The 20,281-nt window shown below is 47.9% G+C and overlaps 1 protein-coding gene across 1 annotated transcript; it reads right to left on the bottom strand.

The window, feature by feature from the left end:
* Window positions 1-731: 731 nt before the first annotated feature.
* Window positions 732-20,049, bottom strand: FUS (FUS RNA binding protein). Its single transcript, XM_034072489.1, is given in 16 exon segments — window positions 732-919; window positions 1,747-1,826; window positions 1,828-1,922; window positions 2,011-2,144; window positions 2,238-2,346; window positions 4,083-4,181; window positions 4,261-4,390; window positions 6,409-6,515; window positions 7,697-7,729; window positions 9,365-9,399; window positions 12,459-12,624; window positions 14,057-14,223; window positions 15,337-15,478; window positions 16,756-16,907; window positions 17,005-17,029; window positions 19,989-20,049. Coding segments are annotated over 16 exon segments (1,527 nt in total). The 5' UTR covers window positions 20,002-20,049; the 3' UTR covers window positions 732-879.
* Between the last annotated feature and the right edge of the window lie 232 nt (window positions 20,050-20,281).

Below are 20,281 nucleotides of genomic sequence, written 5' to 3'. Positions count from 1 at the left end.
GCAGGCCACGCCCCCGCTCGGACACCCACCTGTGTCCATAGAGGGTAAAGAGCCCCCCCCCAATGGGACCCTATAGGGGAGCCTATAGACCCCCCCCATAGAGCATCATAGAGCCCTATAGAGCATATAGACAATCCCTATAGAGCATCAGAGCCCTATAGAACCTATAGACCCCCTTATAGAGCATCATAAAGAGCCCTACAGAGCCTATACTCTCCATAGAGCATCACAGAGCCCTATAGAGCCCCCCTACAAAGCATCATAGAGCCCTACAGAGCTAGACCTCCCCTATAGAGCATCATAGAGCCCTATAGAGCCTACTATAGAGTAGTACCTATAGAGTACTCTCATAACCCCATAGAGTCCCACTAAGGCCCTATAGCGCGAACCTTTAGACCCCCACCACCCCCGCCCCATAGAGGTACTTTGGAGCCAGCAACCCCTATAGGCACCCTCCAGGGTCCCATAGGTCACCATTAACCCCTCCTATAGGATCTATAGGGCCCCTATAGGTGCCCCATAGGCCCCGAGGGCAGCGGAAGGGGCCCGAGCCCCACCCGTGGCCACCTCAGCCCCATAATGACCCCCCCGGAAGCGCCTCATTAGACGCGCCCTATAATAAAGCTATGGGGGAGCCAACCGACCAATCAGAGCAGCGTCCGTCCCCAGGCGACCAATCAGAGCAGCGCCCGGCCCCAGGCGACCAATCAGAGGGCGAGGCGGAGCCCAAGTGACCAATCAGGTGGGTTCCCCCCCTCCCGGTGACGGCTTTAATGGGGATGGGGGGGGTTAAAAAGGGAGGGGGGGGGGAAGGTCCAATACAAAACATGGGGGGGGTATAGGGGCTATAGGGGCTATATGGGGCAGGATCTATGGGGCTCAATAGGGCCTCTCGCGGCGGTCCTGCCGGTGGTCGCCCCTATGGAGAGAGCAGAGACAGCAATGGGGTGATATAGGGGATGGAGGGTGATTTAGGGACAAGCTATAGGGGATGGAGGGCAGCTATAGGGACCATAATGGGTATATAGGGGATGGAGTGCACCTAGAGGGACCATAATGAATGGGGATCATCTATAGGGGATGAAGTGAACCCATAGGGACCATAATGAATGGGGGTCATCTATAGGGAATAAAGTGAACCTATAGGGACCATCTATAGGTCCCATAGTGAACAATGGCCTTCTATAGGTCCCATAATGAACAAGACTCTATCTATAGGTCCCATAGTGCACAACCACCACCTATAGACCCCATAGTGCACAACCCATCACTCCCATAACAAAGCCCCTTCCTCCTCCCCATACAACTCCCCCCTCTATAGCCCCCTATAACCCCCCATACCCCCGACACAGACCCTTATAGCCCCCCATAACCCCCCCTATAGCCCCCATACCCCCCCACATAGATCCCTATAGCCCTCCCATACAAACCCACATAGACCCTTATAGTCCCCCCATAGCCCTCCCATACCCCCCTATAGCCCCTCCATACCCCCCACATAGACCCCCATAGCCCCCCCACACCCATACCCCCCCACATAGACCCCTATAGCTCCCCCACACCCCCCTATAGCCCCCATACCACCCCCACATAGACCCCTATACCCACCCCATAGACCCCATACCCCCCCATATACCTCCCCCATATCCCCCCTATACCCCCTATAGCCCCCATACCACCCCCATACCCCCCATAGACTCTTATAGCCCCCCCATACCCCCCCCATAGACCCTATATGCCCCATACCTGGAGTCCATCTTGCCAGGCCCGAACCCTCCTCGCTCTCCTCCTCCTCCTCCTCCTCTTCCTCCTCGGAACCCCCCCCCCCCTGTCCCCCCCCCTCCCCCCTCCCCCCCTGTACCCCCCCCCCCTCTCGAAGCCCCCTCGGCCTCCTCTCCGCTCCTCTCCGAAGCCGCCGCCTCCTATTGGCCGAGACAAAGGTGACGTCATACATCTCATTTGCATCTCATTAACACCTCATTTGCATATGATTACCCCGTATATACGTACCCATGTGGTTGCCCCCCCCGCGGTTGCCCCCCCCGGGGTACTTGCCCATATGGGGGGCACCGGGACCCTCGGGTTTGGGGGCTTTGCATTGGTTGCACTCGTTGCGCCAGGAGAAGTTCATGTTCTCGCAGGCCCTATAGGGTCAATGACGTCATTATGATGTCATTATGACGTCATTGATGACGTCATAAGGGGGGGGGGGGATGGGTTTTGGGGTGAATACTCACGGGTTAGGGCACTTCCAGTCCCCCGCTCGCTGCTGCCCCCCCCCTCCGCTGGGGAACCCCCCCCTGGAGCCAGAGCCGGAGCCGCCGAAGCCACCGCGGCCCATGGGGCCTGGTTTGGGGTGAAACAGAGGGGATTTGGGTAAATAGGGTAAAAATGTGGGGGTTTGGGGGGAAATTAGGGGGTTTTGGGTAAAAAAGGAGAGTAATATGGGTTTTGGGGGGGATAAAGGGGTTTGGGGGAAATAAGGGGGTTTTGGGTAAAATGGGCAGAAATGTGGAGTTTTGGGGGGGATAAAGGGGTTTTGGGAAGAAATGAGGGGGTTTTGGGTAAATAGGGCAGAAATGTGGGGTTTTGGGGAGGATAAAGGGGGTTTGGGGAAAAGAAAGGGGAGAAACGCGTTTGGGGGGAAAAAGGGGTTTGGGGTGAAAGAAGGTGGTTTTGGGTAAAATGGGAGGATAATATGGTTTGGGGGGGGATAAAGGGGTTTTGGGGTGAAATAAGGGGTTTTGGGTAAAAAGGGCAGAAATGTGGGGTTTTGGGGGGAATAAAGGCGGTTTTGAGTTAAAAGAGGAGTGAGAAATAAAAGGGGGTTTGGGGTGAAATAAGGGGATTTTGGGGTGGAAAAGTGTGATTTTGGGGTGGAAAACTGGTTTTGGGGTGAAAAGCAGGATTTTGGGGTGCAAAGCAGTGTTTTTGGGGTGCAAAGCAGTGTTTTTGGGGTGAAAAGCAGTGTTTTTGGGGTGTTTTGGGGTATTTTTGGGGTAAAAAGCAGCGTTTTTGGGGTATTTTGGGGTTGAAAAGCAGTGTTTTTTGGGGTATTTTTGGTGTTTTGGGGTATTTTTGGGGTGAAAAGCAGTGTTTTTGGGGTATTTTTGGGTTAAAAAGCAGTGTTTTGGGGGTGTTTTTGGGGTGAAAAGCGGTGTTTTTGGGGTATTTTTGGGGTAAAAAGCAGTGTTTTTGGGGTGAAAAGCAGTGTTTTGGGGGTATTTTTGGGTTAAAAAGCAATGTTTTTGGGGTATTTTTGGTGTTTTTGAGGTGTTTTTGGTGTGTTTTGGGGTGAAAAGCAATGTTTTCGGGTATTTTGGGGGTGTTTTTGGGGTGAAAAGCAATGTTTTTGGTGTGTTTTTGGGTTAAAAAGCAGTGTTTTGGGGTATTTTTGGGTTAAAAAGCAGTGTTTTTGGGGTGTTTTTGGGTTAAAAAGCAGTGTTTTTGGGGTGTTTTTGGGTTAAAAAGCAGTGTTTTTGGGGTGTTTTTGGGGTATTTTTGGGTTAAAAAGCAGTGTTTGTGGGTATTTTTGGGTTAAAAAGCAGTGTTTTTGGGTGTTTTTGGGGTATTTTTGGGTTAAAAAGCAGTGTTTTTGGGTTAAAAAGCAGTGTTTTTGGGGTATTTTTGGGTTAAAAAGCAGTGTTTTTTGGTATTTTTGGGTTAAAAAGCAGTGTTTTTGGGGTATTTTTGGGTTAAAAAGCAGTGTTTTTGGGTGTTTTTGGGGTGTTTTTGGGTTAAAAAGCAGTGTTTTTGGGGTATTTTTGGGTTAAAAAGCAGTGTTTTTGGGTTAAAAAGCAGTGTTTTTGGGTGTTTTTGGGGTGTTTTTGGGTTAAAAAGCAGTGTATTTGGGGTATTTTTGGGTTAAAAAGCAGTGTATTTGGGGTATTTTTGGGTTAAAAAGCAGTGTTTTTGGGGTATTTTTGGGTTAAAAAGCAGTGTTTTTGGGTTAAAAAGCAGTGTTTTTGGGTTAAAAAGCAGTGTTTTTGGGGTATTTTTGGGTTAAAAAGCAGTGTTTTTGGGTTAAAAAGCAGTGTTTTTGGGGTATTTTTGGGTTAAAAAGCAGTGTTTTCGGGTCTCACCTCCCCGTCCGCGCCCCCCCCGGCCGCCCCCCCCTCGGTTGAAGTCAGCTCTTCGGGTGGCAAAGGAGACTTTGATGGGATTCCCGGAGAACTCTTTACCTAAAACAGTGGGAAATGAGCCCAAAATGAGCTGGGCTCTGATTGGCCGGTCGGGGGGGGGGAAGGGGGCGGGGCTTACCGTCGAACCAATCAATGGCGGCCTTGGCAGAGGGGGGGTCATCGAAGGAGACTGTGGCCTCCCCCTTGAGCTTGCCGGTCTCACGGTCAGTGTACAGGTTGATCATGGGCTGGCCTGTCTTCTTGTTGGTCTGGGGGGGACATGGCAGGGACATGGTAAGGACATGGTAAGGACATGCTAAGGATACACTAGACATGCTAAGGACATGTTAAGGACATGCTAAGGATGTGTTATGGGTGTAGCAAGGAGTTATGGACATGTAAAGGGGGAGTGGGGATAGGTAAGGGTGACATTGGGGGGAATGGGGACTTATGATGTGAAGAACATGATAAGGACATGCTAAGAACACGCTAAGGACATGTTAAGGATGTGTTATGGGTGTAGCAAAGGGGTTATGGACATGTAAAGGGGGAATGGGGATGGAGAAGGGTAGCATTAGGGGGATATGGGGACTTATGATGTGAAGAACATGGTAAGGACATGTTACAGACATGCTAAGGACATGTTAAGGACATGCTAAGGACGTGTTATGGGTGTAGGAAGGGGTTAAGGACATGTGAAGTAAGGAGAGAAGTGCCATTGGGGGGTAACAGGGAAGAACATGTTAAGGACATGCTAAGGACACACTAAGGACATGGTAAGGACATGTTAAGGATGTGTTATGGGTGTAGCAAAGGGTTATGGACATGTAAAGGGGGAATGGGGATGGAGAAGGGTAGCATTAGGGGGATACGGGGACTTATGATGTGAAGAACATGCTAAGGACATGTTAAGGACACACTAAGGACACACTAAGGACATGGTAAGGATGTGTTATGGGTATAGCAAGGGGTTAAGAACATATGATGTAGGGAGAAAGAGGTGCCATTAAGGGGGAATGAGGACACATGATGTGAAGAACATGTTAAGAACACACTAAGGACATGTTAAGGACACACTAAGGACATGCTAAGGACGTGTTATGGGTGTAGCAAGGGGTTAAGGACATGTGAAGTAGGGAGAGAGGAGCCAATGGGGGGAAATGGGGATGTATGATGTGAAGAACATGGTAAGGACATGCTAAGGACATATTATGGGTGTAGCAAAGGGGTTATGGACATGTGAAGTTAGGAAAAAGGTGCCAATGGGGGGAAATGGGGACATATGATGTGAAGAACACACTAAGAACATGCTAAGAACATGCTAAAGACATGCTAAGGACACACTAAGGATGTGTTATGGGTGTAGCAAGGGGTTAAAGACATGTGAAGTAGGGAGAGAGAGGTGCCATTGGGGGGAATGGGGACATATCATGTGAAGAACATGCTAAGGATACACTAAGGACGTGTTATGGGTGTAGCAAGGGGGTTAAGGACATGTGAGGGGGGCGTGGGGATGGATAAGGGTGCCATTGGGGGGGAATGGGGACTTATGGTGTGAAGAACATGCTACGGACACGCTAAGGACATGTCAAAGACACACTACTGACATGCTAAAGACATGTTATGGGTGTAGTAAGTGGTTAAGGACATGCAAAGGGGGAGTGGGGACAGATAAGGGTGCCATTGAGGGGGAATGGGGACTTATGGCATATAAAGAACATGTTCAGGACATGCTAAGGACATGCTAAAGACACATTAAGGACACAGGAAGTGGTTAAGGACATGCAAAGGACACACTAAGGACATGCTAAGGACATGACAACTGTCTCCATCACCCCAATGGCTTCAGCCTCACTTCCAATGACACGGAGCCATGTGCCTGATACCAGTTAACACACTAACAACACACTGAGAGCACACTACAGACACACTAAAACCATGCTAAAAACATGCCACAACATGCTAACAACATGGTAAGGACATGTGAACTCTCTCCCTGACCCCACTGCCTGCAGCAGCACTTCCCAATGACATAGAGCCAAGTGCTTGAGACCACAGAGACCATACAACGGGCACATGAAAACCACACTAAGAACACGCTAAGAACATGTTAAGAACATGCTAAGAACAATAGAACTCCCATAATTCCACTGCCTGCCATAGCACTTCCCAGTAACATAGAGCCAAGTGCTTGAGACCACAGAGACCATACAACGGGCACATGAAAACCACACTAAGAACACGCTAAGAACATGCTAAGCACATACTAATAACATGCTAAGGCCACCTTAATGATGCCAATCTGCTTGAAGTAGTCGGCCACAGACTCAATGGTGACATTCTCACCCAGGCCCTGCACGAAGATGGTGTTGTTGTCCGAGTTATCCTGGTCACCTGCAGGCAATGGGCTCATTAATGCTAATTAATGCTAATTACGCCTAATTAATGCTAATTAACACTCATTCATGCTAATTAGCCATCATTAAGTAGCCCCCATTAACCCCCACCCCTCTCAGGAACCCCTCTGCCCCTATGATTAAGCCACTATTAGCATCCCCCCCCCCCATAATTAACCCTCCCCCTAATTAATGAGCTCATTAACGAAGCAGCTGCTCCTCATTAACCCTAACCCTAATTGCATCTCCTGCCCCCCCCATATAGAGCCTATTGGCCATCATGAACCCCCCCCCAATCCCATTAAGGCCCCCAAGGGCTCATTAAGATGCCTGTATGCAAATGAGCTCCTTAATTAATGCATTAATGAAGCTCCTTTAGCCCAATTACCCCCTGGCTTCATTAAGCTCTTAGTTACCCCTTCATTAACCCCATACACCTTCATTACCCCCTTGTCCCTATTACCCCCCCCAATTCCCCATTAACACCTCAACCTAAAACTCATTAACCCCTTAATGACACCTTCATTAACACCATTGAGACCCCATTAATTAACCCCTTAGCAACCCCTTAATGCCATTACCCCATTAACCCCTTCATTACTCCCTTAAAGACACCCATATCCCCCCTATTACCCCCAAACCCCATTAACTCCTTTATTACCCCATTAAAACCCCCTTATCTCTATTACCCCCCAAACCCCATTAACCCTTTATTAACCCATTCAAGACCCCTTCAAACCCTTATCCCATTAATCAAACCATTACCCCATTAACCCCTTTATTACCCACTTAAAGACCCCTCTTACCCCAATTACCCCCAAAGCTCATTAACCCCTTCATTACCCCTTCATTAACCCCATTAAAGACCCCCCTTATCCCTATTACCCCCCATCCCCATTAACCCCTTCATTACCCCATTAAAGACCCCTTTTATCCCAATTACCCCCCCCCAGACTCCATTAACCCCTTAATTACCCCCTTCAGGACCCCAATTAACCCCTTAATGACCACCCTTATCCCTATTACCCCTTCAACACCCCCATTAACACCTTCATTACCCCCCTTAACACCCCAATTACCCCTACCATAACCCCATTAACCACTTCATTAACCATATTAACCACTTATTAACCCCTAATTAACCCCAATTAACCCTAATTAACCCCAATTAACCCTTACCTGCATCATGCCTTGGCCCTTGGTCCCGGGGTCCTTGGGGGGCACATGCAAAAACAATGGGGCATTAATGAACCATCATTCATTAAATACTCATTAACCCATTAATGAGCCCAGTCATTAACGAGCCCATTCATTAATAAGCCCATTCATTAATGAGCCCATTCATTAACCCATTAATGAGCCCATTCATTAACGAGCCCATTCATTCATTAAGTACTCATTAACCCATTAATGAGCCCATTAATAGGCCCATTCATTAATAAGCCCATTCATTAATGAGCCCATTCATTGAGCCCATTCATTCATCCATTAACCACATTCCCAGGCCCCATTTTGGGGCCAAACCCCCTCTTTTTGGGGCCACCCCCCCTTGCATCACTGTTAAAGGGGGGGGGGGGATGCTCTGATGTCCTCAATGACCCCCAAAAACCTCATTTTTCACCTCAAAACCAACCCCCCCCCATCTTTGGGGTCAAACACTGGGTTTTTGGGCCACTTTGGGGCCACAGCAGCGCACCAGCCCCGTTTTGGGGGCAAACCCGGCCTTTTTGGTCCATTCCTGGGGAGCACCAACCTCCGGTCACCGGCACCTGCGGGGGGGAACCCCAAAATCCCGGGTTTTGGACCCAAAACCAGCTCCAATGGCGAGCCCCAAAACCCCTCATTTTTGGGGCATTTTTAACCATTTTTACCTTTTTTGGCAGGTTTCACCTGGTTTTCCCCATTTTTAATGGGGTTTGTCCCATTTTCACCTCTTTTCCGGCAGTTTTATGACTTTTTGTCCGTTTTTACCCATTTTCACCTCATTTTTACCCATTTTCACCTTTTTCTCCATTTTCACCTTTTTTACCTCATTTTTGCCATTTTTACTCAATTCTTCCCATTTTTACCTCATTTTCACCTCAATTTTTCCCATTTTTATCCATTTTCTCCATTTCCACCTTTTTCCATCTCTCATTTTTCCCCATTTTTACCTTTTTCTCCATTTTTACCTCATTTTTACCATTTTTACCTCATTTTCTCCATTTCCATCTCATTTTCTCCATTTTTATCCTTTTTTACCTTTATTTTCCCCATTTTTACCATTTTTCCCATTTTTACCTGATTTTCTCCATTTTCACCTTATTTTACCCATTTTCACCTCATTTTTCCCATTTTTACCCCATTTTCTCCATTTTCACCTCAATTTTCCCATTTTCACCTCATTTTCTCCATTTTTACCTTTTTCCCATTTTTACATAATTTTCTCCATTTTTACCTGATTTTCTCCATTTTCACCTTATTTTACCTATTTTCACCTCATTTTCTCCATTTTCACCTCATTTTCTCCATTTTTACCTGATTTTTCCCATTTTTACCTTATTTTCTCCATTTTTACCTGATATTCTCCATTTTCACCTCATTATCTTAATTTTTACCTTATTTTCTCCATTTTCACCTTATTTTAACCATTTTCACCTCATTTGCTCCATTTTCACCTCATTTTCACCTTATTTTCCCAATTTTCACCTCATTTTTCTCATTTTCACCTCATTTTCACCAGATTTTTTCCATTTTCACCTCATTTCCCCCATTTCCCCCCCTCCCCTCCCCCCTCCCATTACCAAAAACCACCATCGCGTTTTGGGGCCACTTTGGGCGTTTTTGGGCCCTCTCTTTGCCACTTACCCCCGAACTTATGGAAGGCACCACGCTCACCACCGCTGAGGAGATCAATTGGAGACAAAAAATGAAGCTTTTTTTGGGGGAAAACCCCGCGATTTCTGTCCCCCCGGCCCCAAAATCCTCATTTTTTGGGGCAAAAACCACCCCGGGAAAAAAAAAACCACCAAAAACCTCCTTTTTTTGGGGCAAAAAAGCAGCTTTTGAGGCTGTTTTCCATCCGTTGCTGTCTCGCTGCCGGCTCCGGTCGGCTCCAGTCAAAAGCCCCAATTCTGTTGGGTTTTGCCCCAAAATCCACTTATGGGGTGGGGGTGTTTCCCCCCCCTTTTTGGGTTGAAAAGGGGCGATTTTGGGGCCCCTTTGAGCGTGGTTTTTTGGCAGAGAAAACCCCTCCATAGCAATGCCCTTTTTTTGTGTTATTTTGTGTGTTTTTTGCCTTTTTTTGCCCTTTTCTGCCTGTTTTTACCCCAAAACCGGCTCTTTTTTAATGGTCGCTACCTGCAGCACACAAAAGGCAGAGGGTTCGTTAACAACACCAGCAGCAAACAACCCCCCCCAACGCCAGCCCATAATACTCACCTCCCAAACGCACTCAACACCCACCCCCAAAAACGCCTTTTTTCCACCCAAAACCGTTTTGGGGTGAAAACCATCATTTTAAACGCAAATTTGGGGGTTCCGAGCCCCAAATCGGCCCTTTTTCACCCCAAAAGCACTGTTGTTTTCTGACGTCATCATACCCATAATAAGCGGGGGGGGGGGGGGGCACCCCCACAGCCGGCACCGGAGGCTTCCAAAAAGCATCTTTTTGCCCAAAACCGGGTTTTTTGTGCGCGTTTTTGACCCAAAAACCACCTTTTTCCCCCCAAAATTTGGGGGTCTGACCTGAAAATCACCTTTTTTCCCCTCAATATTGGGGGCTCTGACCCGAAAACCACCTTTTTTGCCCCAAAAGTAGGGGGCTGAACTAAAAACCACCTTTTTCCCCCTAACGTAGGGGGGTCGGACCCAAAATCCACCTTTTTTCCCCCAAAATTCAGGGGGTCTGACCCAAAACCCACTTTTCCCCCCCAAAATCAGGGGGTCTGACCCAAAAACCACCTTTTTCCCCCCAAAACGAGGGGGGCTGACCTAAAAACCACCTTTTTCCTCCGATTCTACGCGTTCTGACCCAAAAACCACCTTTTTCACCCTAATTTCAGGCCTTTTGACCCAAAATCCACCTTTTTCCCTCAAAAACATGTGGTTTGGCCCCAAAACCACCTTTTTTCTTCCAGTTTTACGCGTTTTGACCCAAAAACCACCTTTTTACCCCCGAAATCTGGGGGGGTTGACCCAAAAACCACCTTTTTTCCCCTAATTTCATGCGGTTTGACCCAAAACCCACCTTTTTCCAACCAAATCTCACACGCTTTGAACCAAAAACCACCTTTTTTCCCCCAATTTCATGCGCTTGCATCCGAAACCCACCTTTTTCCCTGCCATTTTAGGCATTTTGACCCAAAATCCTCTTTTTTCGACCAGATTTTACGCGCTTTGACCCAAAAAGCACCGTTTTTACCCCAAATTTCATGCGTTTTGACCCCAAAAAACACCTTGTTTCCCGTTTTTGGTGCATTTTGACCCAAAAAACACCCTTTTCCCCACATTTTCATGCATTTTGACCCAAAACCATCATTTTCCCCTCCAGTTTCATGCATTTCCCCCTAAAAATCACCACTTTTTCCCCCAATTTGGGCTCATTTTAAACAAAATCCCACTTTTTCTCCCCAATTCCACACATTCCAACCTAAAAACCACCATTTCCCTGCAACTTACACTCCTTTTAACCCAAACCCCACTTTTTTACCCCAAAACCTCCCCAGTGGGGGGTGGGGGAGCATCCTTCAGCCCCTCTATTAGGGTGGATAAAGGAACACAGAGACTCCCATTTCCCCCCTATTACCCCCTTATTACCCCTATTGCCCCTTATTACCCCTTATTACCTCCCTATTACTCCCTATTACCCCATTGCCTCTTATTACCCATTTTCCCCCTATTGCCCCCTTATTACTTCCCTGTTGCCCCTTATTACCCTTATTGCCCTATTACTCCCCTATTACCCATTGTCCCTTATTACCCCATTGCCCCCCTATTGCCTTATTACCCCCTATTAACCTCTTATTACTCCCCTATTACCCCTTATTACCCATTGTCTCCCTATTGCTCCCTTATTAACCCCCTATTGGCCCTATTACCCCTTATTACCCCATTGCCACCCTATTAACCTCTTATTACTTCCCTATTACCCCTTATTACCCATTGTCTCCCTATTGCCCCCTTATTAACCCCCTATTGCCCCTTACTACCACCTATTACCCTCTTATTACCCATTTCCCCCTATTACTCATTACCCCTATTGCCCCTTATTACCCCCTATTGCCCTATTACCCCGTATTAACCTCTCATTGCTCCCCTATTGCCCCTTATTACCCCCCTATTGCCCTATTACCCCCTATTACCCATTACCCTTGTCCCTTATTACCCCATTGCCCCCCTATTAATCTCTTATTAGTCCCCTATTGCCCCTTATTACCCCCATTACCCATTGCCACTTATTACCCCATTGCCCCCCTACTGCTCCTTAACCCCCTATTCCCATTACCACCTATTACACTCTTATTACCCATTACCCCCCTACTGCTCCCCCATTACCCCCCTATTGCCCCTTATTACCCCCATTGCCCCTATTAACCTCTTATTACCCCCCATTGCCCCTTATTACCCCCATTGCCCCTATTAACCTCTTATTACCCCCCTATTACTCTTTATTACCCCCATAGCCCTATTATCCCCATTAACCTCCTATTACTCCCCTATTGCCCCTTATTACCCCCATTACCCCCTATTAACCTCTTATTACCCCCCTATTGCCCCCACTGCCCCCTATTAACCTCTTATTACCCCCCTATTGCCCCTTATTACCCCCATTGCCCCTATTAACCTCTTATTACCCCCCTATTGCCCTTTATTACCCCCATTGCCCCCTATTAACCTCTTATTGCCCCCCCATTACCCCCCATCCCCCCCCGTTGCCCCCCCCTCCCCCCCGCACACCTACCCCATGGTGCCGGTGCCGCGGTTGCCGCGGTTACCGCGTCCCCCCCTGTCGTAGCCGCGGTTGTAGCTGCCCCGGCCGCGGCTGCGCTCGGGCTGGGCCCCATAGGAGCCTGGCTCCTGGTACCCCCCCCCGCTCAGAGCCGCTTGGTCCTGGCTGTAGCTGGAGCCTGCGGAGGGAGGGAGGGACCATTGTCAGCTATGGGGGGGGAAAGTACACCCCAAAATACAGGTTTTTAACCCCAAAATACATGATTTTGACCCTAAAGTGCATGGTTTTGACCCCAAAAAACAGGGGTTTCACCCCAAAATGAAGGGTTTAGACCCTAAAATACAGGTTTTCACCCCAAAATGAAGGGTTTAGACCCCAAAATGCAGGGTTTAGAGCCCAAAACGCAGGGAGTTCACCCCAAAATGAAGAGTTGAGGACACAAAATACGTGACTTTGACTCTAAAGTGCATGGTTTTGAACAAAAATGCAGGGTTTTAACCCCAAAATTCATGGGGTTGAAACAAAAATGCAGGTTTTGACCCCAAAATGCAGAGTTTAGACCCCAAAATGAAGGGGTTAGACCCCAAAATGAAGGGGTTAGACCCCAAAATGAAGGGGTTAGACCCCAAAATCAAAGGTTTAGACCCCAAAATACAAGGTTTAGACCCCCAAATCAAGGGTTTAGACCCCAAAATGAAGGGTTTAGACACCAAAATGAAGGGTTTAGACACCAAAATGCAGGGTTTACACCCCAAAATGCAGGGTTTAGATCCCAAAATGCAGGGTTTAGACCCCAAAATGAAGGGTTTACACCCCAAAATACCGGGTTTAGACCCCAAAATACCGGGTTTAGACCCCAAAATGAAGGGTTTAGACCCCAAAATGCAGATTTTTGATGCCAAAATGCAGTTTTGTTACTCTAAAATGCATGGTTTTGACCAAAACTGTAAGTTTTTAACCCCAAAGTTCATAGATTTGACACAAAAACGCAGGTTTTGACCTCAAAATACAGGGTTTACACCCCAAAATGCAGGGTTTACACCCAAAATGAAGGGTTTAGACCCCAAAATGAAGGGTTTGACCCCAGAATCAAGGGTTTAGACACCAAAATCAAAGGTTGAGACCCCAAAATGCATGATTTTGACCCCAAAAAACCCAAAGTGCAGGGGTTTGACTCCAAAATGCAGGGTTTTAACCCCAAAACGCAGGTTTTTGATGCCAAAATGCAGTTTTGTTACCCTAAAATGCATGGTTCTTACCAAAAATGAATGAGTTTGATGCCAAAACGCAGAGGTTTGACCCCAAAATACAAGCTTTTGACCCAAAAATGTAGGGTTTTGACCCCAAAAAACCCAAAATGCAGGCTTTTGGCCCAAAAATGCATGATTTTGGCACCAAAAAAACCCAAAATACAGGGGTTTCACCCCAAAATGAAGGGTTTACACCCCTAAATACAAGCTTTTGACCCTAAAGTGCATGGCTTTGAACAAAAAAGCAGGTTTTTAACCCCAAAATTACTTTTCCCCCCAAAATTGTTAGTTTTTTCCCCCACAATCCCATTTTTTGCCCCAAAATCCCCGTGTTTTGCCCCAAACCGCCCCCGCACTGACCGCTGTTGGCGCTGCTGTTGTACTGGCTCTGCTGGCTGTAGCTGGGGGGGGGGTTGTAGGCTGACTGTTGGCTGTAGGACGGCTGTTGCCCACTGTAGCTGCCCTGGTGGCTGTAGCCGCTGCTGGGGGGTTGGCCATAGCTGGAGCTCTGGGAGCTGCTGCTGTAGCTGCACCAGAAACAGGCAATTCAGCCCAAAAAATGCATTAGTTTGACCCAAAAGTGTGTTATTTTGACCCAAAAGTGTGTTATTTTGACCCAAAAGTGTGTTATTTTGACCCAAAAGGGCGTTATTTTGAGCCAAAAGTGTGTTATTTTGACCCAAAAGGGTGTTATTTTGACCCAAAAGTGCGTTATTTTGACCCAAAATTGTGTTATTTTGACCCAAAATTGTGTTACTTTGACCCAAAAGTGTGTTATTTTAACCCAAAAGTACGTATTTTGACCCAAAAGTGCGTTCTTTGGACCCAAAAATGCATTATTTTGACCCAAAAGTGTATTATTTTGACCCAAAAGGGCATTGTTTTAACCCATAAGCACACTGTTTTGACCCAAACGTGCATGACGTTGACCCAAAAGTGCATCATTTTGACCAAAAAATGCCCCATTTTTGGTTTCCACACAAGATGCCCCATTTCCCCCCAAATTAAGGCCATTTCCACCCAAAATACCCAATTTCCACCCAAAAAGCCCCATTTCCCCCCAAATTAAAGCCATTCCCACCCAGATTTCCCCCCAAATTAAGGCCATTTCCACCCAAAATACCCCATTTCCCCCCCAAATTAAGGTTATTTCAACACAAAATACCCCATTTCCCCCCAAATTAAGACCATTTCCACCCAAATTTCCCCCCAAAATGCACGATTTCCACCCAAATTAAGGTGATTTTCCCCAAATGCATCTTTTCCACACAAATTGAGATGATTTCCCCCCAAAAAGCCCCATTTTCCCCCAAATTAAAGCCATTTCCACCCAAAATTAAGGCCATTTCCCCCCAAAAAGCCCCATTTCCCCCCAAATTAAGGCCATATCCACCCAGAATGCCCCATTCTGACCCCAAAAGCCCCATTCTGACCCCAAAAGCCCCATTCTGACCACAAAAAGCCCCATTCTGACCCAAAATGCCCAATTTCCCCCAAAATTAAAGCCATTTCCACCCAAAATGCCCCGTTTCCACCCAATATTAAAGCCATTCTGCCCCCAAAAACCCCCATTCTGCCCCCAAAAAGCCCCATTCTGACCCCAAAAGCCCCCATTTTAACCCCAAAAACCCCATTCCCACCTTCCAGAGGAGGACCCGGCGCTGGGTGGCTGTGAATAGCCTGGGTACGCTGCCTGCCCATAGGAGCTCTGGGATCCCTGCCCACTGCTGCCGCTGCTGCCGTAGCCACCGTAGGCTGGAGGGGTGGACTGGGTGCTGTAACCTGGGCAAGGGGGAGGGAAGGGGGGCAAACAATGGGATCAGCCAATGGGATCAGCCAATGGGATCAACCAATGGGATCAACCCATTCATCCCTATGGGATCAGCCTATGGGATCAGCACATTCATCCCTATGGGATCAGTCCAATTGGATCAGTCCATTCATCCCTATGGGATCAGTCCAATGGGATCAACCCATTCATCCCTATGGGATCAGCACATTCATCTCTATGGGATCAACCCAGTCATCACAATGGGATCAGCCCAATGGGATCAACCCTGCATCCCAATGGGATCAACCCATTCATCCCTATGGGAATGCTATGGGATCAACCAATGGGATCAGCACATTCATCCCTATGGGATCAACCCATTCATCCCAATGGGATCAGCCCAATGGGATCAGCACATTCATCCCTATGGGATCAACCAATGGGATCAGCACATTCATCCCTATGGGAATGCCATGGGATCAACCCATTCATCCCTATGGGATCAAATCAACCCATTCATCCCAATGGGAATGCTATGGGATCAACCCATTCATCCCAATGGGATCAATCCACCCATCCCTATGGGATCATCCCAATGGGATCAACCCATTCATCCCTATGGGATCAACCCATTCATCCCTATGGAAATGCTATGGGATCAACCCATTCATCCCAATGGGATCAACCCATTCATCCCAATGGGATCAACCCACCCATCCCAATGGGATCAGCCCAATGGGATCAACCCATTCATCCCAATGGGATCATCCCATTCAACCCAACGGGATCATCCCATTCAATCCAATACCCATTCAACCCCAATGGCATCATCCCATTCAACCCAATGCCCATCCAATCCCAATAGGATCATCCCATTCAATCCTAATGGGATCATCCCATTCCATTCAACGCTCGTTCAATCCCAATAGGATCATCCCATTCAATCCAATGCCCACTCAACCCAACGCCCATTCAATCCCAATAGGATCATCCCATTCAATCCCAATAGGATCACCCATTCAATCCTAATGGGATCATCCCATTCAATCCAATGCCCATTCAATCCCAATAGGATCATCCCATTCAATCCAATAGCCTTTCAATCCCAAAGGAATCATCCCATTCAATCCCAATAGGATCACCCATCCAATCCCAATAGGATCATCCCATTCATCCCTATTGGAACCATCCCCCCCAACCCCAATGGGACCCTCCCATTCACCCCCATTGCTCCCCCCCCACCCCCCCACCCCCATTGGTACCCCCCATTCCATATGATGCTCCTTACTGCTCTGGCTCTGCCCATAGGATGAGCTGTAGCTGTTCTGCCCATAGGCTGGGTCTGGAGCTTGGCTGTATCCACTGTAGCTCTGCTGCCCATAGGCCTGGCTGCCCTGCTGGGAGTAGCCCTGGCCTGGTGGTGTGGGGTAGGCCCCATAGCTGTGGGGCAGACCCAAAACAGGGTGAATTCAACCCAAAATGGCTTTGGGAATGGGGTAGGATAAGGATATGGGTAAGGATAAGGATATGGACGTACCTTTGGGTCGCTGTCTGGCTGTAATCTATGGGGGGAAAGGGGACAAAAAGGGGTTAATTTGGGGGGAAAAGCAGGAATTTAGGGGGATTTGAGGCATTTTGGGGTGGAAAAGGGGGTTTTTGGGTATAAAATTTAGAAATGGGATAAAAGGGAGGGATTTTGGGTATAAAGTGGGGGGTTTTGGGGCATAAAGTGGTCATTTGGGGCACAAAGGTGTGGATTTAGGGCACAAAGGGACTGGTTTTGGGTTTAAAAAGGCTGATTTTGGGCACAAAGAGACTAGTTTTAGATATTAGAAGGCAGATTTTGGACACAAAGGAACTGGTTTTGGGTATTGAAAGGCTGATTTTGGGTTCAAAGAGGCTGATTTTGGGTTTAAATAGACTGATTTCGGACACAAAGGGGCTGGTTTTGGGTTAAAAAAAGACTGATTTTGGGTTTAAAGAGGCTGATTTTGGGCACAAAGAGACTGGTTTTGGGTATAAAAAGGCTGGTTTTGGGCACAAAGGGACTGGTTTTGGGTATAAAAAGGCTGATTTTGGGTTTAAAGTGACTGATTTTGGGCACAAAGGGCCTGACTTTGAGATAAAAAGTCACCATTTAAGGGAAAAAGTGAAGGATTTAGGGCATAAAGTGGCCACGTATGGCAAAAAGGAGCTGATTTTAGGGTAAAAAGTCGCCATTTAAGGCAAAAAGTGAGTGGTTTGGGGCAGAAAATGGCTATTTAGGGTACAAAGGGGCTGACTTGGGGCACAAAGGAACTGGTTTTAGGGTAAAAAATAGCCATTTAGGCCACAAAAGGATTGAATTGGGGCACTAAGGGACTGATTTGGGGCACAAAGGGACCACTTTAGGCACAAAATATCGGATTTGGGGCAAAAAATGGCCATTTTTGAGCCAAAAATGGCCAATTTTGGCCACAAAATGCTGCCTTTTGGGGCAGAAAATGGCCATTTAGGGCACAAAGGGACTGATTTTAAGCACGAAGTGACCCTTTTGGGGACAAAGGGACAGGTTTGGGCACCAAATAACGGATTTAGGGCAAAAATGGACCAATTTTGGGCACAAAGCTGGCAATTTAGGGCAAAAAGTGCCCTAAGAAAGCGACCACGCGGCCGTTTGGGGCACAAACCGGTGTTTTTAGGGCCACAAAGCGGCGCTTTAGGGCACAAAGGGACTGGTTCGGGCACTATAAGTGGCTGGTTGGGGCCCAAAGTGCTGCCCTTAGGGCAGGAAACGGCTCTGCGGTTACAAAGTGACTCATTTTGGGCCCAAACCAACCGATTTAAGGCACAAAACAACCGATTCAGCCCATTTACCCCCTCAAAACCACAGAATTTGGTCTTATTAAGGCCAAACAAAGCATTTCCCCACACAGACAAAGCAAAACGACCGGAACCGCCCCTAAAAGGCAGGCTGCGCGCCCCACCCCCCCTTCCCAACGTTATCCGGACGCTTTTCACCCTCTTTTACCTCAAGAAACGCCGTTTTTTAACCAAAAACGAGGTTTTTAAGCCTAAAAAGCGAGGTTTGAATGGGGGGGGGGGTGTGGAAAGCCCCGGATGTGGCACTGCGGCAGCGCCACTGCGCATGCGCAGCCCTCCCCCCTCCCCTTGCCCGCCGCGCTCAAAATGGCGGCGGTGGCGCAGGAGGAAAAGGGCGCACAAAATGGCGGCTGAGGTAAAACGGCGCCGGGCCCGTTAGAAACGCTCTAAAACACCCCAAAAACGCTCTAAAACACCCAAAAATACCATAAAACGGCCCAAAATCGCCTTCAAAATGAGGCGGTTTGGGGGGAAATGGAGCGCGTCCAGAGGCTTTGTCTACCGAGCGCCCTCCCCCCCCTCCCTTTCATTCCGCTCCTTTCATCCGCTATAAAGCGTTAAATCGCGATAAAACGCCTCAAAACGACGCGATAAACGGCGATTCCCGACCGAAATCCCACTGGAAAAGGGATTTTGAGAGGAAAAAGGGGTTTTAGGGTGAAAAAGATCATTTTTGGGATGAAAAAGGTTGATTTTCAGGGTGGGAAAGAGAGGTTCTGAGGAGAAAAGGATCGATCTTGGGGTGAAAACAGTCGATTTTGCTGTGGAAATACAGATTTTGTGGTGAAAAAAGTCGATTTTGGGGCAAAAAGGGGGTTTTGGGGTGAAAAAGGTTGATTTTGGGTTGAAAACGAGGGATTTTGAGGTGAAAAGAGTAGATTTTGGAGTAAAAAGGATGGATTTTGGGGTGAAAACACTGATTTAGCGGTGAAACAGTCGATTTTCGGGTGAAAGTACAAACTTTGGGATGAAAAGAGTCGATTTTGGGGTGAAAAGAGGAGTTTTGTTGTGAAAAAGGTTGATTTTGGGTTGAAAATTAGGGATTTTGAGGTGAAAAAAGTCCATTTTGGAATAAATAGGATTGATTTTGGGGTGAAAACAATGATTTAGCCGTGAGAACAATCGATTTTCAGGTGAAAGTACAGACTTTGGGGTGAAAAGAGTCGGTTTTGGGGTAAAGAGTCATTTCTGGGGTGAAAAAGGTTGATTTTGGGTTGAAAGAAATGAATTTTGAGGTGAAAAGAGCCGAATTTGGGGTGAAAAGGATCGATTTTGTAGTGAAAAAGAGGTATTTTAGGCTGAAAAAGCAACATTTTAGGGTGATCACTGTGCCTTTTGGGCTGAAAAGCGGCGTTTTTGGGGCTCCCCTCCCCGTCCGCCTTTCCTTGCGGGCCTCCATCCATCACCCCCCCAACCGACACCCCATAATAACCACCCCCAACCCTATAGCAACGCACCCCTTACAACCACCACGCAAACGCACCCGTTTCCATGCGAAACGCACCCAAAAACGCCCCAAAAACGCCGTTTTCGCCCGTTTCTCACCTCACCCCCCACCCTCCATTCAACCGCTATGGCCCCGACCGCTATAAGGATCTATAGGGTCCATAGGATCTATAGGAACCATAGGTAAAGCCCCCCCATTGCCCCCTCCGGTACCGTTGGACGCCATAGCGGCTCCGCTCCCCCTCCACGTGGCGCCCGCACTGAGCCCCCGGCCGCCCGCCCGCCTTTTATAGCCTCGGCCGGAGCGGACCAATGGGGTTGAAGGAGAGGGGGGCGTGGCCAACCCCCCCCACGTGGGTGTGCGGTGGTGGCGGCCGAGGGAACGGGGGAAGGGGCGGGGCTAAGGGAGGGGCTTGAGGGGAGGGAGGGGCCATTGATGGGGGGATGTGGGCAGCCCATAGATACCTATAGGTACCCTATAGACACCCATAGACACCCGTAGATAC

Source organism: Melopsittacus undulatus, chromosome 29 (assembly GCF_012275295.1).
Source record: "Melopsittacus undulatus isolate bMelUnd1 chromosome 29, bMelUnd1.mat.Z, whole genome shotgun sequence".
Taxonomy (NCBI): Eukaryota; Metazoa; Chordata; class Aves; order Psittaciformes; family Psittaculidae; genus Melopsittacus; species Melopsittacus undulatus.
Note: the sequence above shows the minus strand (reverse complement) of the source record. Positions and strands in the feature narration are given on the sequence as shown.